Source organism: Hipposideros armiger, unplaced genomic scaffold (genome assembly GCF_001890085.2).
Source record: "Hipposideros armiger isolate ML-2016 unplaced genomic scaffold, ASM189008v1 scaffold_261, whole genome shotgun sequence".
Lineage (NCBI taxonomy): Eukaryota > Metazoa > Chordata > Mammalia > Chiroptera > Hipposideridae > Hipposideros > Hipposideros armiger.
In genome coordinates this window covers 1411022-1437610 of record NW_017731611.1, presented here as the reverse complement: position 1 = coordinate 1437610, position 26589 = coordinate 1411022, and the positions used below count along the sequence as shown (strand labels likewise).

General features: G+C 40.3%; 1 protein-coding gene across 8 annotated transcripts in view; it reads right to left on the bottom strand.

Moving 5' to 3' along the window:
• The window catches only part of ELAVL4 (ELAV like RNA binding protein 4), a 157560-nt gene that overhangs the window by 96986 nt on the left and 33985 nt on the right, over positions 1-26589 (bottom strand). The window contains exon 1 of one of the 8 annotated variants that reach the window (XM_019656504.1): positions 5299-5491. The exons of 1 other annotated variant lie outside the window; for it this stretch is intronic. In XM_019656504.1, coding sequence (XP_019512049.1) covers positions 5299-5346 — 48 coding nt within the window. In that variant the 5' untranslated portion in view covers positions 5347-5491. Of the gene's footprint in view, positions 1-1199; positions 1544-1972; positions 2237-4779; positions 4912-5298; positions 5492-26589 lie in introns of those variants that run through there. 6 more of the 8 variants (XM_019656503.1, XM_019656505.1, XM_019656502.1 and 3 more) reach the window with 6 other exon arrangements.

The following is a 26589-nucleotide window of genomic DNA, read 5'->3' as shown; positions in this document are numbered from 1 at the left end:
AAGAAAAAAAAAGAGAGGGGAGACAGAGCAGATGCTTAAAAATAGATTTCTAAAAATCACTGTAAACCAGAGTTAGAAATGTAATTAACACCTATTTATAAAGAATAATTAAAGTTGGGCTGGCCACAAAGAACAGCAAAGATAATCAAGGTCTTGTCCCCCCCACCCCTCCTTTTTTTACACTGTTTGCAGTGTGTTCTCATGATAGCCACCTGCTCCCTACTCGGCTTTTCCTCTGTTCGTTTCCCCGGCAACCTTTCATTGGGTTTTCCTCCCAGCTATCGCTTTCAGTTGGGCTGCTCGGTCTAATCTTATTTGTTTTACACCCATCAAAACAAGCAGCCAGACAAAGGCAATCCTCTAAGAATGGGAAAAAGACCACAGCTTTGTTATAACATCTATGCAGAGCGAAAAGTCCTCCCCAGGCTTTTCTAGTGGAAAATAAGTGAGATGGATATGAATTTACAGCCTCCCCTATCCCTAGCTTTGAAAGCTTGTGAAAGCTACTGCTGGTGAAAATTAAAAGTCAGAGTGGGCACTCGTGGCATCTGATCTTGCCATTTTGTGCCATATCTTCAGGGTCAACATCAGGCGACAGGAGCGGCACTCAAGGAGTTTCCCTGCTTCTTCATCTTTTTTTTTTTTCTTCAGAAAAAGAAGCTAAAAATAGATTTACTACTTTGGCAGAAAGGTTTTCCACTTCCCCTTCTACATCCCAAACTCCTGTTTCCCAATTGCATCTGCTGATAGTGAACCTCACCTCCTCCACCCCTCACTCCCAGCCTTCCCCATCACTCCTAGCAAGAGACTGAAAAAGAAATGTGCCTTTAACTTTAACAGTCGTGTAATTCCGTTGAAAGCTCACAGAGGCAGTGGACCCGCCAGCCAACAGCGACGGTGACATTGTGATTGTCAAAAAAGACACCAACCTTGCTTGGCTAAAATATATGTTCTATGGAAGAGGCAGTGTGTGTGCCTTGTGTGCATGCAGTGTCATTACACTTGGAGATGGATTCTAGTTTTCGGAAAAGAGAAATACTAATAAACACACACATACACACACAAATGATCTGCACAGTGGTTTACGATGCACAGTCCACCATCCTTACACACACACACACACACACACACACACACACACACACACACACACACAAAATCGGCTGGAATCTCCAAGCTGCCTTCCTCTTTTCACTTACCATCTTCAAGCCATTCCACTCCATCTCTGATCAGAAGAAGATGGACCCTCACACAGTGTGTCAAAAGCAGAAAGGAACGTTATGTAAAAGCTGACATTCCTTCTTACAGAGCTGCTGCCCAGAGAAGGAAGCAACAACTCAACACGCCAGGCACCGCTACACATACAAGCCGCCTCCTCTTTTTTATGAGGTCATGACAGGAAACTCTTTGAAATACAAGATGCAGCATTTACTGAAGCCCAAATAAATCACTCTCTTTGCCGTTTTGACTGCGCAGTCCCCCGAAATACAACTGCCCATCTCAACGTTCAGGATCCAGGAGCTGCATCCCAAGGTTTAAATTTCCAGCACGGAAATGGAGAGAGATTCCTAACCCCGCTGCATCCACCTCCTGCCCCACAAAACCCAGGCACGTAGACAAACCCCCTCTCCCTCACAAAAAGAAATCCCTTCTTTTGCCATTATGGTCTCATGTAATACAGCCTCTTTTAACAAACCAGCAATTATTTCAGCCCACCTTCCCCCCCTACCACCCCTGCCTTTATGTTGAAGGGAAAATTGACAATGACCTGATAAAAATGGCAATCTATTTCCCCACTGCTTTTCAATAAAAGGACCTACCCGCACTCTCTACACAAAAGAGACAGTAAATGTAGGAATCAAACAGCAGCAGAGAACTAAACTCTTGTGCAAGCATAAGACTGGTCAAGGTGTAGATGCTTTTCTTCCCTCCAGCAACACAAACAACAGATTATAAATCTAGTCATACCTACCATAACCATTCTTATTGGCAAATATTGGGTCTCGCAGGGCTTCGACTCTTCTCTTAAAATTTGCAAAGGTTTCAGAATATATATTTTTAAATGAGTACTATTGTCATATATTTTTAAAGATCCACAAAACACAGTGTGGATGGTTGCAAAGTAAATCAATTATTTTATGGGGATGAGGGGGAGAGAAAGAAAAAAAAAAGAAAGAAAAGGAGCACTGAGCTGAAACCCCCGATTCTAGGATGTAGATAAGAACAACTGAACAGAGCCTTGCTGAAATTGGCTCGAAGCTTCCCCTTTTTACATCCATTTATGGGACCATCTGTCAGCTGAAGCCAGGATCTGATTGGCTGGGGAAACGAAGGGAGGCGTTGCAACATCAGGTGCTATTTAAATTAGCTACTGCCAGATTGACGATGTTAATCATTTGGTGACCTCTACAACAACAGAGACCAGATTTCTGAACTGCTTCTTGTGTCTGGTAATTAAGGCCAGGCTGAAGCAACAACAGCCATACTTGTATTTTTACCTTTTCCCTCCTCCCAGCTCAAAAGTACTATAACAACTGCAGGTCACTGGTGGCTTGCAAATCTTAACAGTGGGAGTGTCCTCCCTTTTCCCTGTCCGGAGGGCTGCACCACCCCACCCCTCTGACAGAGGGCTTTTCCTGTCTAGAATATTTTCAACCACCTTATCTTTCTCGACAGTTGCTTTCTAGCGAAATGCATATTTAATGATCTGCCTCTAGGCTTAAAGATACAACAAAAGCACTTTAATGTGCTGATACATCCACATTTTAACTTTATTATTTCCCAATATTGCTGATTTTTAGTAAGTAATGCTCGTTCTGCAGCTAACATGGACAGCGTTTCAAAAGAAAGCAAGTTTGAGATTGTGCTTGCTCCGGGAACTAGGTTCATACAAGTTTGCTTCAGAAAACTCTTTCCTAATAAACAAAAAGAAAAAAAGCTGGTAGGGGGAGGTGGGGGCCAGCTGTCAGCCTTTACCTTTCTGTCGTCTGTCTAAGCTTTTCAAAACAGAGAATGATGAATGATTTATTTAAATGAATTTATTTCTCAACTTGGATAGTGGCATGATCTGAATGTTTAAAAATCCACCAAAATACATTCTCTCTTTGCTTTCCCTACTGCTATAGAGGAAGGTAAAACATGCTTTGGACAACAGCCTCATTTCATAACCAGTGCAGAGTGCTCATCTTGCTAACTGAACACGTGATTTTTGCTTCTGTCCTTCAAATGATGTCTTTCTTCTTTGGCCTCTTAGAAGATTTGCACGGAGACATTGAGCAAGTGTGTGGTGATGTATACAGTCTGTCTATGCTACACATTTCATAACCTCTACTCTACCACGTCTTTGATTGTACAGTTTTTTGTTCTGGTTTGGGTTTTTTAAGTGGCTTACCTGAGGAGCTTGTGCTTTACTTCTAGCCAAAAAAATTAACATCGCTATTTATTTAATTCATAACTTAATCAATTTGTTCCACAATAAATACACAGAGGTAACAAATATTACTAAAGACATAATTCAACATCATCTTTAATCTTTGGCTGGAGTTGACAGTGAGATGATACTGGGCAGAGTAGAAATACAGGCCAAAAATCATGCTACACTCTGGGCTTCAAAGTCTAAGAATAAATGGGTCTGTGAAAAATTATTAGAAAAGGAAATAACTTCTGCATATTTAAAAATTAAAACTATGCTCTATAAGTTACTATGTCATGGACACACACATATAGATATGTATACACACTTTTAAAAATATAGATACACCACAAAACAATACGTGTGGGGTACACTATATGAACTAGTAGATTTGAGTATAAATAAACTCAGCTATTAGAAATGAAAATACATGAAATAGAAAAGTAGAAATAGTAAGACTATCTAATTCCTTTAAGTGGAACAATACTAAATTAAGTGAACTTTTAAAATAATTTCTTTAGCAAATGTATAGAGTCCTGTGAGTCACAACAGTATTATAGTACCTATTGAACTGTGTACTAAGGAAGAATTCACAGGTTAAGTGTAAAGAGCTTAACATACGTACACAGGGCAGGTACAGGTGCCCCAAATCAACAACAGAAACTCTGAATGCGATTTCACCAACATCAAAATATTGTGAAAAGTAAACACGAACACAGCGCTGACAAACACCAATAAAAACAGCTGGCTTGGAACAAAATATTTACTTTGTATTTCTCTGGAGGTTACAAAAGTCACAATTTTTAAAAATTCTTTTCTCCCATCCATACTAATCTCAGCACACTTATTGAGTCATAAATTAGCATTAGGTATACCAAAAGATACTTTTCCAAAATAGAAACTGCATATTACAGTATAAATAATTAGCTGGGTTTGCTAGGCTAAAAAAAATCCATGCACTTTGTATATTGATCACTTCTCCCAAAACCTCCACTCTAAAGTCTTTCAACAGAATCCTCAGACAAATGCACAAATGTCCTCAGAGGCCTTTTCTCTAAAGACAAAGGCAGAATCCTATTGTTGGGAAAAGTCAACCTTATTATTACATTTCCAATAGTACCATTCATCTTTCAGAGTGAGGGGCTGACCGCTACATCAGTGGTGTGACATTTGTAAAGCAACAGATTCTCAATATATTATCTCAAAAATCAGGCAGGCGAGTCTCCCAGTCATGCATGCTTTTTTTTTCTTTCTGCCACAATCATCTACCACCACAGAAAGAAACTTGTCTCACTCAAGCAGCTAAGGCAACCTAAAAATGATATCCCAGAGCTGTGGGGCTGCCAGTGCCGCTGTATCCCTCTTACCATAAATGAGCAGTTTCTTGACTCATTAATAACAATTTCCCTTAAAAGAAGTAATCTCATATCAGTCAGCCCCTCGCCACCATGCACACATCCCAAAGGTTGCAGATATCTCAGCATCAGTCGCCGGCAGCCAGCTTTCCCACACAGAGTCCAGATGGACTGTACCAGAAGCCAATTCAGCGTTAATAACTACCTACTCCGCGCAGTGGAGAAGCCTTACGGGGCACAATGGGCTAGGAAACAGCAGCCGGCTGAAACTGCAAATAAAAAAGACAACCAAATTTTCCAAAAGCACCGAAAGGGAGGAACAGAAATAGAAGCGCGAATTGTATTTCCTTGACTTTCATGAGGGGGGGAAAAAAAGAAAGAAAGATATATATATATATATATATATATATATATATATATAAAAAGAGAGAATCCTTCATAAACACAGGGGGATGAAATGAAGCGAGGGAAAAGAAAAAAACAAAAAAACACAAAACAGATGCTGCCCAGAAAAAAGTGACAAAATATTACCTCATTATTTAACAAAGCAGCATTAAGCGTCCTGCTGATTTCAAACATCTTGCCACAGATTTTGTTTTAAGAGAAACAGATAGAATCCTTTGCAAAGCACTCCGTCTGCAAAGGGTTCTTCAATTTTCTTGCGTGCCACGGAACAGTCAATATATTATTTCCCTAGAGTTTGCACATTAAAACCTCAGTCAGTGAGCTGAATTTTCCCCTTATCTTACACACAGTAGACTCCTGTTATATGTACTGCTCTCTTTGCAAGAGCAGCCTGCCCCAAACATGGCTGGTGTTTAAACTACTCTTTAAAGTAACAGTTCACTATATAACCACCAGGTGGGTAGAGTGCACAGATTCAAATGAACCATCTTAAAAGACTGATTTTTTTTTTCCCTTGGAATAGCTTTTGGGTGTAGGATGTGACAAGAGAAACGCCAGCATCCTAACAGGCATCTTGTCATGTCTCTCTCTCTGTATCTTGTCAAAACAAATAAATAAAATTTATTTTCCTGACTAATAGCAACAAAACAACAAAACAAAACACCATCATCAATTCTAATAAGAACTGTGAAGAATGAAACACAAACAAGCTTTGTTTCATTCAGCAAAGGATGAATTAGGAAAAATCTAACCAACACAGAGCAAGGGGGGAAACCAAAAACTCCATGGGAATATTTTCCTTTAGCAAAAACAGAGAAATATTGACTTGTGTGATAAAAACCGGATTCAAAAATATGCATATGGACAAAGTACATACAAGATGGAGGCAAGAGTTTAACTTTTCTTCTCAGTAAAACATTAGTTTTTTTAATATAGTCTTCATGATAGAAAATAACCAAAAGCTTAAAAGTAAAGACATTGAAAAAACAAATCCAAAATCCAAAATCTTAAGTATCTCTTTTAAAAACACAATTATACAAATAGTTATAAACAACCAGAAGGGCAAACTAATCACATACATATTTCTCCCCAGCGCTGTTTTTCCCTCCCGCCCCCCACCCAGTGCTGATCTGCTTTGGAATGGAACGTTTCTTCCCTATACTATTTTGGATGTATAGCTAACTTGGTGTCTCCTTTGTATTATTCTATTCCAATTAATCAGCTCTTTTGCCAGGAATAAACAGCATGTTCCAAGTTGAAAGCCCCAGGTGATGGAGGGGCATACTGAAAGATTAAGAACCACCTGAACAAAAATAAATCTCATGACTTATTTTGTGATAAGGCCTGTCTTTTAAGGAGGATTTTATTACTTACAGAGCATGCAAGCACCGTTCTATGTTTCCTCATATCTAAAAGAGAAACCAGTGCATACAGATAGATACCTGGGATTTTGCTTTCTTGGCTGGACAAAATTAAAGCCCTGGAACTTCCACATCCTCTCACAGACATGGATGTTGAGACTAGTATTTTTCCAGCCTATCCAAGCAACATTTAGCCACACACAACAGTGACTGTCTCCTTCATCTTTAAGTCAAGGCTGAATCACTTAATACCATTTAACCTCCTCGCATATATTAAGTTTCAAGTGACAATTTTTAACTGGGGAGTGAGAAGAGGAGTTGCTCACATCGAATTCTGGTTGTATAAAATAAGCTAATTTGTACACTCACCATATGTCTTAAACACTAATTAAAAAATGTCACTTTCTTCAAACATTAAAATGTAATCAGCCTAGTAAATAAAATATTCTCAAGTTTTCTTGCCTTGGTGATAATTTAAAGAGTGTTTATCTCAAGGTAACCTCTCTGTTTTGATTACCAAGGAAGGCTTTTGATTTGAAAAGGGAAAAAGGAGATATTGGGAGCTGGGGGGGGGGGGGGAGTGAGAAAAGAAAACCACAACTGTATGTAGCTGCACAAAGGAAAATAAGATGAAGCGGGTTTTTAAGGACCCATAGTCTTGCTACCCTAAGGCAAATCCAGCCAATCAATACCACCCATTGACGGTCTACCATCTGCCATGCTACCCAGAGATGTGGCTAAACAGACCTGTTCCATATGACTGTAGCCGGCTCATTTTCAGTCGATTAGGGCAGTTCCAGAGCATTCACGTGCAATAGCACAAAACTCCAAGTCAGACTGAGCCTCTCTCTTCACACCAATCCCTCCGAGCACAGCTGCAGACCTTTTCCTCCTGTTCCGGGTGTCTGGATTACCTCTTCTTGTTCCTCAATTGAATTAGCAAAATGGGGTGGGAAGGTAAAGCAAACACACACACACACACACACACACACACACACACACACAGATAATTGCTGGTCCTTCTTCAGTGCCATGCACAGATCAGGAATTCCATGTGCTCTGTCCTAATATGATTATGGCACACAATTTAAATAGCGTCATCAGTGACTATGACCTGACATTTTCCTGTGGTTCAATTTCTTTTTATCCTCTCCTCCACCTTTGAAAAATAAACCTAAACTGCTGGCATTTCTTCCTTTAGGGAAAATACAAGCATTATGCCCAGAGAGTGGTATACTGTATTTAAGAACTTTTGATAAAATTTAAATCATAATTTTCCTTGGATGAATTGTGGTGCTGGTTTTGTCTTTTTTGTTTTCCTGTAGAAACATTAATCAAATTTTATAGGAAAATGCAAACATACTACAGAGACAAGAAAGATGCACCAGGCTGACATGGAGTTTACTAGAATGATTAGAGATTCACTGTTGAAGCACTCTTAGAGATACATGACCTGACAGTGTGATGCCTTCCTCTTTCTTAAGTAGTTTTGTCTACTGTGGGTTGTGGGAAAGAGCTGGAAGAATGCTACCATGAGGGGGGAGATGTGGACAAATGGATTTCTAGTCCACTTAAATTGCCAAGAATTAACCAGCGCAGGTAAGCTAACCTAGGGGTCATTCACACTTGATCTTCTTGTTTTCTTTTCATACTACTAATCCTTATGCTAGAACAGCACCTAAAAGCAGGTTTCTTTCCAGAATCAACATGCCTTTGACCACACTCTTAAAGCACGAGGGTGTCTTCCTGGGAAAGAAAATTTAAAAGATGGGAAAACTGCCTTATTGTAAGTAAATTCTGAAAAAGGTAAATACACACTTAAGAAATCTAATTTAGGTGGAGTCCCTATCTGGACTTTTCCTTGACATAGACTTCATCGTAGCCCAAGAAAACTCAGCAGGGTCACTGTGCAACACCTAGATTTCTGAAGATCCCTGCTTGAAGGGATTTTGGGGGCCTTTTACTTCAGATGAGCTTTACTAAATTTTTTTTAAAAAGAAAAGAAACAAACAAGAGACCCTAGTATAAATAAATCTTTACCAATCAAAGGTCATTGAGCAGATGAAGTATGGTACCCATACCATTAAAGGATATAGGGTTAAACCAGCTTAACACTTTTGAAAACAATTCAGTGTAGAATTTAAAAAATTCTGGATTCATCTATAATTCTGTAACTGTGAATAAAGAAATAGAGGTATTGTAAAAATCAAGGAAAGTTATTTGTAGAAGGAGGAGGAAGTGAAGGAGGGAAATGTAAAGGGGAGGAGAGGAGAGGGAGGAAAAGAATAAAGAAATAACAGGACTTACAAAGTGCAAATAAAAGCTGTTACTTTTTACCAGAAGTCTACTGTATACCAAATACTGCCTTAGGCACTGGATGTGTACAATTTACACAACATCGTAGTAGAGACAATTGTTATATCTAAGCATTCTTCTACAAGGACTTCTTCCTTATCTAAACGTGAGATCTTCCCCCATCTTTTTGTAGAACAATATGCTTAGTAAATATCTGTTGAATGAATGAAGAAGGTGGGCACAGGTTAGAAGAGAAAGAAAAGGGATGATGAAAGGCATACTCAATTTTTTTCTCAACTAAAAATGACCAAGAGTCTTCTATACAATGTGCTTCCAACTAGGCATGTCCCCCAAAGTATTTCATTTAACCTATCATTATGATCAGGCTGTACAGTTGGAGTGAGAGAGATACAAAGGATTAAAGCTGGAAAGCAAAAATTCTTAGAAGGCAGGATGAATGCCTGATTGAGTTCCCAGCCTCACTTCCTACTTCCTCTTCTAAGCCTGGCAAAACTTACATAGAACAGTTTAGCTGCTCAGTAAACATTGGTTGAATGAACTTCTATGTCCTCAGCCCCTCACAGCACAGAACCTGGCTCCAGGCAGCACTTAGGTTACGGGGATTGAATGAAGAGCAATAGTTATCACTCATTATCACCACAGATATTATCCCAAGGACTGTTTCATTAGATTCAGCTAGGAGTTACTGAAGACCTTCTCAGGGGGAAATGATATATATGCTAGGCTCCCTAATTCTCAGTTTCCTCATCTGTGAAAATGGGCACAATAAGATTTGTTGCTAGGATTAAAACACATATAGGTTTGATGGAGGCAGAACTCTAAAGAGTAGCTATTATTATTAATATGAAGCATAGGGAAAAACTGTATGAATTAGTACCTAGCTACAATATGATTCAATCATGCTGAAGAAGAGACAGTTCAAAGGCTCTCAAAACAATTAGAGAATAAGGCAATAATAACACAGAAAGGCTGAATGGTCTATTCTAGTTCTAATGAAAAATACCTGCTGCAGATAAACATTTCCCTAGTCCTATGGGCACAGTTCAGCTCTAAATTCTTAGTGTGAGGAATAAAAAGAAATACAAGTCATAGCACCCACCTTCAAGGAGCTGACAATCTGTTTGAGAAAGGAGCTTTCCTTATTATGCATGAATCCTAGTAGTATAAGGAAGAACGTTAAAAGAATAGTATCAAAATAAAATACTAAAGTTTATTCTGTTTTTTTTTAGACTCCACATATAAGTGAAATCATATCGTCTTTGTCTTTCTCTGTCTGACTTATTTCACATAACTAAATACCCTCTAGATCCATCCATGTTGCCACAAATGGCAAGATTTCATTATTTTTATGGCTGAGAAATATTCCACTGTATTCGTAAGGTATATAAAAGTCTAATCACTATGTTGTACACCTGAAACCACTATAATATTGTATATCAACTGTAAATGAAAAATTGAAAAATTTAAAAAAATAATAAAATAAAATCCTGAAGGATAGTCAACGGTGAGGATGCCTTCTGGAATGATGGGGAAACAGCATCATAGAAGAAGCTGGAACTGAAGCCAGGCTTAAAGAATGACATCATTTGTCTAGGAAAATGCAGGATATTTCATATATTAACAAAGGTGGGGGAGGAAGGCAGGAAGGGGATAATGGCAGCCAGTTCATTTGAGCTAGACCCCCTCCAACCTCTCTGAATTTACTCCAACCTCTTCCACTTTAAAAAAGTTATGAACAGAGGAATATTATGATATAATAACTGTGGGAGAGCAGACCCCCTTATTCAGTAAGTACTTTTATAAATGGAACAGGAAGTAATATTTATTGAGCATCCACTATGTGGCAAACATTATACTAGGTTCTTTGCCTATAGATTTCATTTAATCTCACAACTCTGAGATTTCCAATAAGGAAACTAAAGGCTAGAGAATTGAAGTGATTTTCTGAAGCTCACACAAGCTAGTAAGGGGAAAATTTAGGTTTCAAACTTATATATGTCCAACCTTAGTCCACACTGCTTTCACTATAAATATTACCTTATATAGAAGAAATGTAGATCTAAAAAATTTAAGTCTTATTCTATCTGTTATTCTATACTCAGAAACCAACATTCAGAGGAACGTTGTTGACATCTGTTGACATTGAAAACAATAACAATGGAAACAAAACAAAACTAAACAAACTTATGCCTGCAATTTCAGTATTCTGCCAGGTGATGATAGAATGCTAGTCCTGCAACTCACAAGGGGCATTTTTTTGTCCTGCTATTATTTTGTGCGTGTGCTATTTCCTCCTCCATCTCCACAAGTGGAAGAAAGAGTGCTGATGTTCAGAGGGAATCACCTACTAAAGCCCCAAGACAATCTTCCCAAATATTTTCCAAGTTTTATTTATCAAAAATTCAACTGTGAGTATAATTCTAAACTTCAACAATTTTTAAACAAGTCTATTACAGACTGTATCCGAAGAATTATAGTTCTTTGTTACTTTCACACTATACTTTGAGCTTATAGAGTAGAAATTGTATTTTTTTGCCTTTTAATTCCAGCATGTAGAATATCAGCACCTATCGATAGAACATAGTGGGCAATCCATAGAAGAACATAGATAATTGATTCCAAATATTTCAGACAGACTTTTGAACCAGTTGCAGGGGGCAGGGTGGGGGGCACACAATTATTTGGTACTTTATTCATTAATAGATAACTTTCTTTATCGAGTCACCCTTAAAGCTGAGTTACTATAAAAGCCCTTTGTTGAGCTTGGTCATCAGCAGAAGAATATCTCTCAGTGGTCAGACACTTCTTTCTGTCTTAGCCACAGACAGTCTGTCTACATTCATGATAAACTCTGCCCAGTCCAGTAGCCTTGTTTACCCTCTCAACTTTTCTATGCCCAGGAAGGTTGCTTCTTTTCTCTATGGGAAGTGAAGGAAAAACTTGAAAAACAAGAGAGGCATGCTGTATAACTGTCAGAAAGAAGCAACTCTTCAGAAAGAAGCAACTCTCCACTTGACCTTTTTTAGTTCTTCCCCCCCTGACTCTGAAGCTGAGGTGAGGGGCGGGGGGAGGGGAGATCATTTAACTACTTTTAAGCAGAAGAGTAAAGTTACACATTAGTGCTGAGTAGCCCATTCCCCTTAGTAACCTCTTAGCAACGGCAGCTTTAAGTTACAAATACCTCCTTGAAAAGGATCACATCTTTAACGAAGATGAGTATGTTTTTTATGTATGGTTTTGAACAAAAGTTTTTAACATTACAACGCCCAAAGCCTTGAAGGCTACAAATACCTAGTTCATGTTATTCCTCCTTTAAAATATTATGTAGTAACCATAATGATGCTGGGCTCCTGCAAAATTTCAGTCCCTGGAAAAGCCCTGGTCCTACTCCGAAATTATTCACAAATACATAACTTTTTCAAGTCACCATTAATCCTAGGTTATTATAGAAATTACACTGAAGTTCTCTTAAAAGGGTTATTGATATTGACCTCCCTATTTAGTTTGCTCCCTTACTGAGAAGAGTGAAGAATAGTTTTTAAAACCTACATTAGGGTTTTACAAGTTACGTTACATGTAACCTAAGGTTCATTGGACAGTTTAATGAAAACTATAAAAAAGAATCCCAACTTTACCCCAGATTGGTAGTTACTGATGTTATTATTTGAAATCTATTTGCCAACTTCATAATACATAAAATTAATCATGGAATAATCAAATAACCATCACATTTAATTGCTTTTGCATTGTCAGTGAAATGAGAATGCTTGCAAAAGGTTTTACTAGACTTTGACAACCCTAGGAATATAAAACGTGTGTGTCATATATGTTATGCATGTCATTAAAACTTCCATGTTGATCAAGAATTTTCAAACTCTTTTTTTTTTACCTTAAAGGTTTCACCACTCAAATAACATACAAACTTCTGCTTGAAATTTGCTCTTTATTGTCTATTAGCACATAGGTACCTTGGGGCACAAGGAAATAATTTCAATGGAATCTTCGCTGCTAAAAATTTATTATCATGTAAGACTACACAATCTACATGTGCCAATTACAAGATATGATCACTAAGAGACAGACTTTTCCACGGTTTCGCAGATAGCCAAACTGTGCCATCAACCTGACATGAAGTTTCACACATTTCCATGTATAAGGGTTATACAGAAGAACATGCCTAAAACAATGGCCCTTAAAACAATGCTTGATGTGTGTTCCTGAAGGTAAGATCCATTTTAAATCAGTAGGGAACATATCAGGTGGGGCCAGGAGACCTCAAGGCCAGTTCTACTTCTATCACGAATAATTCTATGACCTTGTGCAAACCATTTCTCCTCTTAGGACCAGAACCTTCCTGAATAAATAAGAAAGGAAACTAGATAATGTCTGAAGTCTCTGCTAGCTCTAATGTATCAGAGTCTACAAATAAATAGTAGTTTTTAATTAGCTAACAAAATTTTCAGTAAAATTAACTCTGATTTTCAACTAATTTCACAGTGCAAAAATACCGGCTAAAGGGAAATCAAGCTTTTGAAGGAGATTTTAAAATTTGCCTCAAATGAAGAGCCAGGTTAGTATTATTATGTTCCAATATCTAGTCTGGTTACCAGAGTAATTTTAATAAAATACAGAACTGGAGATGGTTGGCGAAAATCATTGCAACCAAGGGCTTTGACCAGGACCTGGATTAAATCCAGATAGTCACTGAATTTCAGAGTCGCCTTATTTTTTTTTAAGGATTTTTTTATTGGGGAATTGGTGGCTGGGAATAGCGCTGGGGAATTGGAGGAAGGGGAACAGGCAAGTTGCTGTCCTTTTGTTCTTCAGTCTAGTTGTGGAGGACGTCGCTTCACTGACCCAAGTTGGCACCATCATTGTGCTCTTCTCGGGTGTGGCAGATCAGTCGCCGGCTTCTAGACGGCCGCTCACGCTGGCTGTTGGCTGCTCACGTTGGCTGCTGGCTGCTCACGCTGGCTGCTGGCTACACAGGGTAGCCCATGGCAACCCACTGCAGCAGGGGCCGGCGACTCACGGCAGCCCAGCTCCAGGTTGAGCTGTTGTTCAGCATCTTAGCTGTAGAGGGCAGTGTCACTGGCCCTCATATGTGGGATCTGAACCAGGGCCCTCTGGTATTACAAGCCAGCTCTTAACCAATGCTCCACTCGGCCGGCCCAAGTGTCACCTTATTTTAAATGGGGACAATAATAATGCCTAAGGTTGTGAGGCTTAAAGGAGACAATGCATATAAGGCACATATAACAGAGTATATGATATTCTGTTAAGTACTCAAAGTGTGAACTACTTTTTATAAACCACATGAAATTGTTTTCATAGGTCAACAGCAGACAAATACTGTCTGTTTCATATGGTTCAACCTATGCTGTGTTACTCTCCTGCCTAAGCAACCTTCCACGAGTCTCACTCCTTGTATCAAGCCCAATTATTCATTATGGCATTTAAGGCTGTCTACAACCTGGCCTTCATTCAAGCTTCCTCTCTCATCTGGGACATTCCCTTGTATATTTACAGCTCTAGACATGCCAGTCTGTTCTCCCATATCTCCTGGCCCTTCTACCCCATGCCTTTGTTCCTACTGTTCCTTCCATTTGGAATGCCTTCTCTCCCTGGCATATCATATTCATCCTTCAAGGCTTCAGCCTCACTAAGCAAAATTAGCTGCTTTATTATTTGAGCTTTTATAGCAGTGTATTCTTCTTGCCTCCACAGACATCATGCCAGAGTATTAGCACAGTTGTTTACAGGTCTGTCTCCATGAGCTCTTTTCAAGATATTTTAGGGCAAAGGCTGTTCTTACTTTCCTTTGTTTCCCTGTAGCTGAGTACAGTGGCTGTCTCACAGTTGGCACCCGGTAAATATTTGTTAGAGTACAACGAATATATTCACCTGGCAGGCTAAGATGTGGCTTCTCTTAGAAATAAATGATAAATAGATGAATCCCAAACATGACTCCCCCCCCGCCTCCCCCCGCCACCAAAAAAAATGAACTTTTGGAATCTACCATCCACAGAATCATGTTTCGATATGAGAACTCTGTGCCAAAACTAGGTCTTTTTCTCTCTAGAAATGTTCAAGTGACTAAAATCAGAAACTCTAAAGTGGAAGTTACTCCCCAGGACAAATCCATTGAGCTGAAGCCATGAGCTTTCAATAGACATTGTTTTATGGCTAGAGATGACAGTGCTCCGGCTACAACCTTGTCTAGTGAATAGGATATGAGGGTTTGCACACAGAATTTGTGTTTCTATAGCTGGAGAAGCCTTCAGTCACAGAGAACTCCAATAAGCCATGGATGATGTGAAAAGTATGGAAAATGGAAGGGTACTGCTGACTTTGCCGGCGAGAGCATGAATTCATCATCTGCCCATATTTCCACCTAGGCAACCAGGAATCTGGACAAACTCTGGGAAGTGCAAGTGCATAAGAGAATTAATAGTATGTTCTAAATATTAGTTAACTAATGTTACTGCCTACATAGAAAGTAACATTAGTTAATATTTGATGTGTGTATGTAAATGTATGTGTATATAAAATTATGTCATTATATATTATATATATAACATATATTTATATATTTAATTTAAAAGGAGAATAAGTAGTTCTGCACTATAAGAGTATCAGGCTATTTAGACAGTTTGTAATTTCAGAGAATTTACTTTCAGTTTTTTTTCTAGTAAGTACTTTTTTCTAAATAAAGTCTTATAAAAACCCCGAATGTATCAATAAATAAAACAGTGCTGCTCTCCTGATTGGGAAAAGTGTGGGTCCCACTAAACATTTACCCCACAGCCACACACTTCCTGGAGTACTCTGAGGACCTCAGCAGCCAGTGAGGAAACCAATCTAGTCTAGAGCAGATGAGACTACAGTGGGAAAAAGTGAATTGGGAATCAAAACCTTGGGTTCTAGCATCAAGGCTACCACCCTTGGGCCCAAGCCACCTTGTCTATTATTATACATCTAATTTAAAGCATTTGGTAACTGCTCTCCAAGACTCCAAATGGAATGCCTGAGTTTCTGAGGCTTCCCAAACACATAGGAGAACAGTGCTTATTCCTTTCATACTTTCTATCTGCCTTAAAGTTTCACAATTAATCTACTTCCCCATTACTTCTCACTTACAGAAACCCAGGCACAACATTAACAGTGGGGATACTCAGTGTTCACAACACAGGTTTCACAAGAACCCAGAGATGGCTTGGAAAATAAAATAAACCTGGTGTCTTGATCTTGTCCTTCAAGATATACCTCTCTCCAGTCAAGCAAAGTTACCTATAAACTTCTCAAAAGTTCTGCCAACCACCTTGTTGTATGGATTCTGTCTCAACTTTTCTTATGCCCACTGCTATTGCCTGGGTTTGACTCTTTCCTGAGTTATTTCTTTCCTGAATTATTATCATCTACATATCCTTATCTCCAGCTTTGACTGAACCCCATCTATTGGCCACAGTGACCTTTCTAAAATTCCAGCCTAACCACATTGCTTCCTTCATTAATATCAATTAACGTCCATCCCCTCTTCTGCTGAGATTTTCAATGAGTGGCCTGTGAAGGGGTACCCACCAGGCCTCTAACAGACTCCACAAGTTTATAGGACGTTGTTTCATGACATGAATGTATGTAAGATCATAATCTTCCTTTGCATGTGTTTCTCCTAAGCTTGAGCTCCTTGAGGGTGGGGCTCATATCTGATTCATAATAAATGAGAATTGAATAAATTTAAAAATGCAACCTTCCCTAAACAAAGCTTCTCAATAACTACTTTTCCCATTTTTAAGCTACAGGAAGCTACATGTAGCTCTGTTTCATTTGCAAAGTACTTTCACATAATAACTACTATCTATTGAACATTTACTGTGTCAGGCACTAGTCTTAGCTCTTTACTTGCATTAACTCATTTAATATCAAAATGATCCTGTGAGGCAGGTGGTATTTTTGTCACACCTGCATTGACAGATGAGGAAAACTATGGCAGAGTGAGGTTAAGTATCACACATTGACTCATTATAATCATTCAACAAACACATATAGAGTGTGCTACTCTCACAGCCAGCTATGAGAAAGACAGGATATGTACAATCATCACTTTGAAATAAGGGTCAAGGAGAAACTACATCTTGTTCATCCTTAGGGATCACTGAAGTATCCAGAATAGGTCACATTCAATAAATATCTGCTGAAAAAGTGTTGAATTGATGATGCTCCTGAAATCTGGTCATGAGACTTTCTACATCAACCAATTTCCTTGGCTAATGCCTGAGAGAAGGGACCCCTTCTTCTCTTAGTCAAACTCAGATATTTTAGAGAGTGCAAGGAGGCTTTATCAATAATAGTAGAGACAATAGGCATAAACCAGCACTGCCCAAGGCAAACCAGGTTACATGGTCACATTAGCTATGAACAACTTACCCTGATACCTACTTACGGGTATTGACAAAGTCCCTGGATAATATATGCTGGTGTGGTCAACCTTGCTAAGACACTCAGTACAGCAATGTGTGAGGAGCATTTGGTCAAAAGAAAAAAAAAGAAAGAAAGAAGAAAAAAAAGCAAGTCCATTTATGTTCACACTCTACCAGAACACCCTCTGGAATTACATTCGGGGAAACAACAGTTAGGTAAATGAAAATGTGCTCTTTTGGGTACGTCTTTGGACAAGCTATTCACTCTGTCTGGAACCCAATTTCCCCTGCTTCTTCAGCTTGCTGAACAACACATACTCATTTTCAAAATCAAGTTCAAGTATTAATTCCCATACATTCATTCAGCAAATATTTATTGAGCACTGAACAATGTGCCAGACACTAGGAATTCAACACTAAGCAAGGCACACAAATCCCTTGTCTCAGGAGTTTACAGTGGACTGGGAGCAGACAGTAAGACTTCCAATTTTCCCCAGACAGAATCAGCAGTTCCCTATCTGACCTCCCACAGAACTTGTTCCTCAGATTACTCCATTCCTCACGGAATCTCAATGACGGCCTTCTATGTGCACGTGCGCTCAAGACTGTGAGCTCTTTGAGGGCAAGACCCATCTTCATCTGTGTCCCCTGTGGCTGGCACAGTGCTGGGCAACCTAGCTGAACTGAAAGGACACGTGCTTTCCCTCTCACAACACCAAACCCTGCTAACATTCCCTTGAGCTCAATGCTTGACTTCTGAATATTTTAAAATCACTAAGCAGTTCCTTGGCACCCACAATATACTGTTCTTAGCCCTGGGACAGGGGATGCAGCAAGAATGTGACATGGTTCAGGATCTTTGAGCAATTACAATCAGACAAGGGAGCCCAGGTTTACTGATGAGAACAAACACAGAACATAATCAAGGACTAGAGTGTATGCGTAAGACCCAAAACATCCCCTAAGTTCGGAGAAATCAGATGTCCCTATGGGCCCAGGAACAAGGATGAACACAAGTATTATAGACTTCATCATTCCTCACTTTTAGGCCAGCAATGCTTCCAGGGTGTTCCCTGGGGTTCACCAGTCCCCCAAACCATCCCCACACATGCCGTAATATCCTTACATGGGCCACGTTCTCTTAAGCTCTATGTTTTGCACTGCTGGTGCCTTGCCTGGGATGCTCCGTCCCCCTTGTGTGTCTGACAGTCATGAAGATTCAGCTCAAATGTCACCTCCTTTGTGAGGCCATCCGTGACCTTCCCGGGAAGAACTGAGCACGCTTCCACTGTGTGCCCAATCCTGCTCCTTCCCCCCACACATACCCCATCGTACCCTGCCTTTCCGTATAATTGTATCCATCATTTATTTATCTAGATGTCTATGTCCCCTACTAAGCTGTGAACTTGTTGAAGTTCATCTCTGCATCTCAAGCACAATGCTTGTTACAGAGTTTGTGGATGGACAGAAGGAAGAATGGGTCAACATATGGACAGAGTCAGTTATAAAGAGCTGGAGGGACTCCCCACACCCCGCAAAAACCATCAGTGAATATAATCTCGTAGTCTAGTGAAAGAGTTTGGACATGTACAGATCGGGGTACTAATCTTGAATTCAGATCTTACAGACCTTAAACAAGTCACTTAATCTCTTTGGACCTCAAGTAATCTTATCTATTAAATGGGGGATAAAGCATGAAATCCCTACCTCACATGATAATGACTGGGAACTTTAAATGAGATGATAGAAAATGTTGTTTTACTATAAAATGATTCAGGGGAGAAAAGCATCGGCCACAGTCATGTTAACTGGAGACATTTTTAACGGAGGCCAATATTTTTTTCCTTCCAAACTGACCCAGGGCTGTGCTTTTTCTAGGTCTGTTAACAGAACAAATAGGTGACAAACCCCTGAGTTGAGAGTCTCTGGGGTGAATTTCTTTTTCTCTTGCTAGATAGGAGAAAGGATTTGTCCCCTTTATGGGTCTGGGGTTTCAACTCTCAAGGTCTAAACATTTTTGATGGCCTTGGACTAATTTCGGTCACCATCGACAGAATGGGAGTGGAAAAATCCCCACCACATCTGCCTTGTCAGGGGGTGGAGGAAAGAACTTTCTAAATAGCCTCATTATTGGTCCCAGCTGAATTCTGCTCCTGTTCCATGATGCCAGCAAAAGCATTTTAGTAAGATGCTGCCAGCATCAAAAGCAGATCCACTTACGGTTTCCTGTAAGCGTATCTGCAATGGCAGAAGGTGGCGGGCAGCCAGGTGTGAGCGTGCATGCTAAAAATCTCCAATACGTCAAGCTGGAAGAGCACTTTACGAAATGAAACTCAACGTTCTATTTCTACTCCAAGAACTCAGTTTAAGCACCGGAAATTCGGCTGAGCATTCGGCTCCAAGCCTCTGCTGTCTTTCTGAATCAGAGACTCTCAGAAAGAAAGGTCCCCTGCATTCTTCTGGCTTCAATGTCCCCCCACCACACCCCAACAGGGCACTCCAAATCAGGGGTCAATGGACTTTGTTCACATAACTTCAGCAAGAGGAGTGTATTCACTACTTTTTCAATAATTTGCCCAATTTGGGGTTAGCTATGGCCATGGGGCAGAGACTGTCAGGTGTCCACCTACCTGTTTCCTTTTCTGTCTGGCCACCCAGCTAGACCACAGTGGGGCCAAGTAACTGAGTTTTGGTGATTGAAGTGTGGGTGGAAGTGATCACTTCTTAACCTGGTCCCTAAACAACTTCTGTATGACGCTCCATCTTTCCTCTTTCTTCCCTTGCCCCACAAGTAGATGCAGAGGGTACAAGAGAAAAGCCTGAGGCCCTAAAGGAAAGCAGTCATTTGCTAGGAGGGGCTGGGTGCCTGAATGACTGTGTGGAGCACAGTCTCTTGCAGACCCACGTTAAACCATGAGTGAGAAATAACCTTGACCAAGTTAAGCCTCTCAGATTTGAGGGTTGCTTGCTACAGAAATTTGCCTGTTCTGACTAATACAGTCTGTTTCTTCCATTTTTTTCAAGTGACAATACCAGACTAAGTGTTTTGGAAATTACTGTATCACCATCTCCTTCAGAAGCCTTATCAGCACACGTAGCATAGAGCATTTTAGTACAGCTCTGTGTACTGGCTGCTAAAAAGTGAGACAGAGTAGTAGGAAGGGGGTCGGAGAAGGAAGGGGAGGGGACGAAGGCCACATTTTCTCACAGACCAGCGTCCTCATCCATGTGAGCTTCGTTTCTACCTTATAACAACCCTACAAGATACACAGAAATATCACCATTTTTAAGAGGAGGAAAAGGGACTCAGGCAGATTGATGTCCATGACCTCTGACTGAGCCAACTTGGCCTCTGCCATTTCCCACCGATCTCAGCACCAGAACATTTCAACTGCCTCCGGTGGACAGACCTTCTCACAACTTCCACCTGCCTCTCTGATGCCCATTCACACCAACCTCAGAATCCCTTTTACCATGCTTCCCATGCTAGGACCCCAAATGCTAGGTTTTTACATGACGCTTAAAACAGATGACTGAGTCCCTTGGACACTGGGTTTCCCCATCTGGCTATTCCTCTGAAGGTGGCCTTAGCCAGCAGTTGTATTCTCCTGCACCTGGTGTCATCCTTCCTATCCTTGATGGCATCTACTGAAAAAAATCCACCCACCCTCCAGCCCATTCTAACTACAGAAAGGGTCAGAAAGATGTTTTTAAAGCCAATGCTTGAGAGAATGTTGAAATTAAAGTTTCAAAAAACATATATCAGAAGGTTTTTTTCTTTTATTTTTCTTTTTTTTTTAATATCACATTTAGAAGCTATGGTAATCATCTTGGAATCTAAAAGGAAAAACAATGGTTTCTCTCTTTAACTTTATTTGGCCAGTTTTTAAGTGTCTGCGTTAGGTTTCTCCTCTCTGCTCCTATAGCCTCCTTTGTTTTTATTCCACTATTACAGCAATTTTCATGCTGTAATGCTCAGTTTACAGGTTTTTCTTTCCTGCTACAATGAGAGTTCCAGAAGGTCAGGACCCACATCTGATTCTCTTCTTTATCCTAGTGACTGGCAGTGTGCCAGATAATCATAATCCTTGAGGACCTGGTTCATTTCAGGGTGGCTTGTAGTCTCAGAGCTGCTCAATTCATTTTCTGTAGAACCCTCAAGGCTTGCTTTGGGTCAGCGTCATCGGCTATGATATGGGGCTAAGACTACACCCAGCCTGCTTCACAGAGGAATTGCCAACCCTGAGTAGGAACCAAATACAGTTGTTTGAATGGATCTGAAGTGTCACTGCTGCCCGCCAAGGTTTAACTGATTATTCTACTGTCTAGCATTTGGAGAACAGGGTCCGTAGGAGGATGTGAGAGGTGCGGCTGGCTATGTGCGTGGGTGCCCTTTCTTGTTTCCTGGTTTCTAGTGCCCTGAGTGATCCAAGGAGACTGTCTGTCCATTTGGTGGTTAACATTATGGAGGTAGCATTATCATTCTGCTAAGACCTGCAGACCAGCAGTTGGCTTTCTTTTATGTCAAGAACCTTATGAGGCATAAGACCATATATTTTTAGATCTCACACTTTGTCTAAGGTTCCATTGTTAAATATGTGTTTCCAATTTTGACATCAGCTGGATGCATCAGTGTAAGGGCACCAGTTCTGTGGTAGGGAACATAAGAGGCTTGGAACTTTGTTAGAGATGCTTTTGGAAGAGTTGGTCTACAGAGAGAAGGGATGAGCTGGATGACCTCCTAAAAGGAGTCTATGATTCAAATGTTTTACACAAATGTTAATGAATAAACTCAGCATGGTAGAGAAGACAAAACCAGCACAATAATGCTGTTCAGGTATTATGTGCATTTGCCTTTAATTAAGTGAGTTCAGGATCCCAGAAGTGAGCTCTCAGCGCAGCAAACACCTCTGGCTGCAGTGACATCACAATGCAAATGCATCCTTTACTCCTGGTTCAGTGGAGGAGAAGCCGGCTTCCATCCACCAGTTCTATTTGTGAGCCAGATATTTCCAGTCAACAATAAGCTATTTCTTACAAGTCAAGTAAGTACTCAGAAGTGCTCACAGCTCAAATGCACAAAAGGTACCCAGAGCATCAAAGGAACAGCCATCAAAATGATTTTTCTAAACCTCAGATCATCCTCAATGATCTTGTCATTTGAATGTCTACTGGGTCTAAGAACCATAATTTAATAAGACAATAAAACCTTTGTATGAGTCAGCTTGGACTGCCATAGCAAAATACCATAAACTGAGTGGCTTAAAAACAGATATTTATTTTCTCATAGTTCTGAAGGCTAGAATTCTGTGATCAGGGTGCTATAGGTTCTGACGAGGGCATCCTTCCTGGTTTGCAGATACACCGCTTTCGTATCAGGTGTGTGCTCACATAGCAGAGAGAGAAAGCGTGCTATCTCTCTTCCCCTTCTCATAAGGCCATGAATCCTATTGGATTCAGACCCCACCCTTATGACCTCATTTAACCTTAATTGCCACCTAAAAGCCCTATCTCCAAATAGAGTCATATTGGAAGCGTTTCAATAGATGAATTTTGGAGGGACACAATACAGTCCATCGGAACTTTCATACAGAAAGTTCAGGATCTTTAGGTGGTTACAATTTAAGTCACATCACTAAGGTGAATTTCACAAAAGTAAAAATATATTTACCCTCAATGGGTTATTTTAACAAAGATTTAAAAAAACAACAACCTAGGAGATATACTCTGTTTGTTGTTTATAGCCAAAGTTGTAAAATATACTTTTTTTTTTAATTGGGGAATTGGGGGGATGGGAACAGTGCTGGGGAATTGGGGGAAGGAGAACAGGCAAGTTGCTGTCCTTTTTATTCTTCAGTCTAGTTGTGGAGGACGTCGCTTCACCAAGTTGGCACTATCATTGCGCTCTTCCCAGGCGAGGCAGATCAGTCTCCGGCTTCTGGATGGCCGCTCACTGTGGCTGCTGGCTGCTCACGCTGGCTGCTGGCTACACACGGTAGCCCATGGCAACCCACTGCAACAGGGGCTGCAGCCTATGCCATCGCTGGTGACTCATGGCAGCCCAGCTCCAGGTTGAGCTGTTGTTCATCATCTTAGCTGTAGAGGGCAGTGTCACCGGCCCTCATATGTGGGATCCGAACCAGGGCCCTCTGGTGTCCTAAGCCTGCTCTTAACAATCGCACCACTTGGCCGGCCCTAAAATATACTTCTTTAGAGATTGTGAGAAAAGAGGCAATGACAAGTGCTAGAGTGGAAGGCATGAACACCAATCATCTGTACTCTCTAGTTGACCAGCTGTGTCATCTTGGCTAAATCCCAGCCCTCTCTGTGCCTCTGTTTCCTCATTATATGAATACCAAGGTGGTTTAAATCGGAAAACACATTAATTTAAAATAGTGATTAGGAAAAGACTCTCCTACCCCAAAGGAGTTTACATAAGGGCAATAATGAATGATAAAATAAATATCCTTAAACTGTGGGCTCATTTTCTTTAGATTTAAGCCCACAGATTATTGATTCCCCCTCTATGCCCACCCTCTTCCTTGGTACTAGCACTCTCCCTTTGGAAAAATAGATGAGGACAATCAGTAGCATTAGGGAATCTCTCCTTCTAACTGAAGAACAGCCACAGCCAAGGAACGACTTGAGAGGCTCAGAATGAAGGACTGGCCTTGGATCTTCAGAGTCCCTGAGACAATGCACTCAAGTCACAGCAGCCCATCCTGTCCAGAATACAATACACAACCTCCCCTCTCTGAAAAGCAAACAACAAAGGAACATGGACCCCATCCACTTATCTGGGGGGTAGGGTAGGGGTGCAGCACTTTCAGGAGGGCAGGAGGGGAGGGTTGGGAAAGCTCACAGCAAGAAGAGCTCTGGAAATGTATCATATAGAATGCAGGCTTCTGGCTTAAAAACATTAACTCTGTTGCAGAGAGTCACTGAACAATTTCCCAAGGATTCCCAAGATCTCTTAAGCCACAAAAAGCAACCTTATTATATTAGTATGCTAAAAGGTTCCTCTGCATACTATTCCAGGAGATAGCAGGGAGAGCATGAAAAAAGCTGAATGATTCCAAGGAACTAAACAAAGAAATACCTTTAAAGCTTATTCAGTTATGCCTCATTTTGAAATCTGTTTTTTCAAAGCCAAACTGGAAAAACGATCACACCAGTTTTGGGGAAGGTACTATAGAATCCGGTTTTTACAACTCAAACAATTTCAATGTTCCTTTATACAATTAAAAAGCACCTCCTAAACAACACATGTTTATCATAAAATAAAAATATATAATATTAAGATATATAAAAATAAAAAGAAATATGAGTAACCATTTATCCAATCTTGGGCTTTTCTAAGCTTAAAAGCAATCAACAAGGAAAAATATTGATAGAATATACTCCATGTAAATTCAAAACTTCAGTAAATCTTAAACAGTAAAAATTATAAAGAAGACAAGTGAGAAAAATATTTACCATAGATATAAAAAAGGATTACTGCTTTTACTATTTAAAGCACTCACATAAATGTATTGCAAGAGACATCAATATAGACCCAGACAAGACAAAACTGTTGCATGAACAATTACCCAAAAGAAGACTTACAACTGGTTAAAAAACGTGGGAAAACATCTAACCTCACAACCAGTTTAAAAATGTGTACATTAAAACAATATTGATCAGGGGAGGTCTCAATATCTGTCTCCCCTTCAATGACCACCTAACGAAGAGGCTTGCAGGTATAAATCCAGTCAGGTTCAAGAGCTTTTTATTGGATCATGGTATTAGAGGGTAAGGTTTTTACAATGTCATGCATTAAATATTATCAAATTTTAAAGTCTTTGTTAATTTAATATATGTGAATAAAAATGGTGTCTCATCTGTCAAGGAGATGAAATTGAAACGACATTTGAACAGGCCTGTACCAGAAGTGACAGAGCAAATAATCTTCTATTCATCTGAACAGGTCTTTCCTCACCATTCCCAAACAACAATCCTGTTTTTAGGCTCTGGCCGCCTCTGGGCCCAGCAAAAGTAATTCTTTGCAAGGTCCCGCTGAGATTACGGGGGCTGAAGATGGAACCCATCTGTGGGCCTCTGCTGGCCATTGTTCTCTGCACTTACATTTCTCTGTGTGAGCGACCTCACAGGAAAAGGATTTGGGTGTTCTTGGAACTCTGGTCAAATGTCAACTTTATATCATCCCTTATCAAAAAAGATTCATTTATTCATTCAACAAACATGTCCTGGGAACCTACAATAGACAGGCATCATTTGAGTCATCTATCAAAATAGCTAAAACTTTTCTATTTTGTCTGTTTAATTAATTAATTTATTTTAAATCACTTTATCAAGGTCATGGATTCACGAATATAAACTTAGCGAAGACTTTTAAAACTAATCACATTGCAAGGGTGCCGTGAGATCGGCACCCTCACACAAAGTTTGCAGTTATATTCACTTTGGGCTTCTGGGATGAAATGTTTGCAGCACTATGAAGCAAGAGCCTTACAATTTTTCTTACATTTTGACTCAGTATTTGAACTTCTGTAAAGCCAGCATCATAATAAAGAAATTGTTTTATATACAAAAATGTTTAGTATAGAATCACATAGAAGCATAGGCTAGAGAGATGAAGGTGACACGAGGATACAGTCAAAAGGCAAATAAAATAAACTAATGGTAAGTTGTAATGAACCCTACAAAGGAAACTCACCAGGGGTTAAGAAAGGGTGCAGGGCCTACTTGAGACAGAGGCTCTGGGAAAGCCTGTAGATTTCATCTGGGACCTAAAGGATGAGGGAAAAAAACTAACCATTTGAGAGGGAAGACAACTGTGGTTGAAGTAGAGGGAATCGCCAGTGTGAAGGCCCCAAGGTAAGAACATCCTTTGTTCCAGGAACAGACAGAAAGTCAGTGTGGCTAGAGTGCAACACGCAAGGTGGAAGGGGGTATGAGATGAACTCAGAGAGGGAGCTGGAGCCAGATCATACAAAGAAAATGCGTATGCCATTAGGTTGAATGAAAATGGGAGGGTCAGGCTGGCCGAGTGGCGCATTGGTTAAGAGCTGGCTTGGGACGCCAGAGGGCCCTGGTTCCGATCCCACATGAGGGCCAGTGACACTGTTCCCTACAGCTAAGATGCTGAACAACAGCTCAACCTGGAGCTGGGCTGCCGTGAGTTGCTGGCAATGGTGTAGGCTGCAGCCCCTGCTGCAGTGGGTTGCCATGGGCTACCGTGTGTAGCCAGCAGCAGCCAGTGTGAGCGGCCAGCAGCCGCTGTGAGCGGCCATCTAGAAGCCGGCAACTGATCTGCCTCA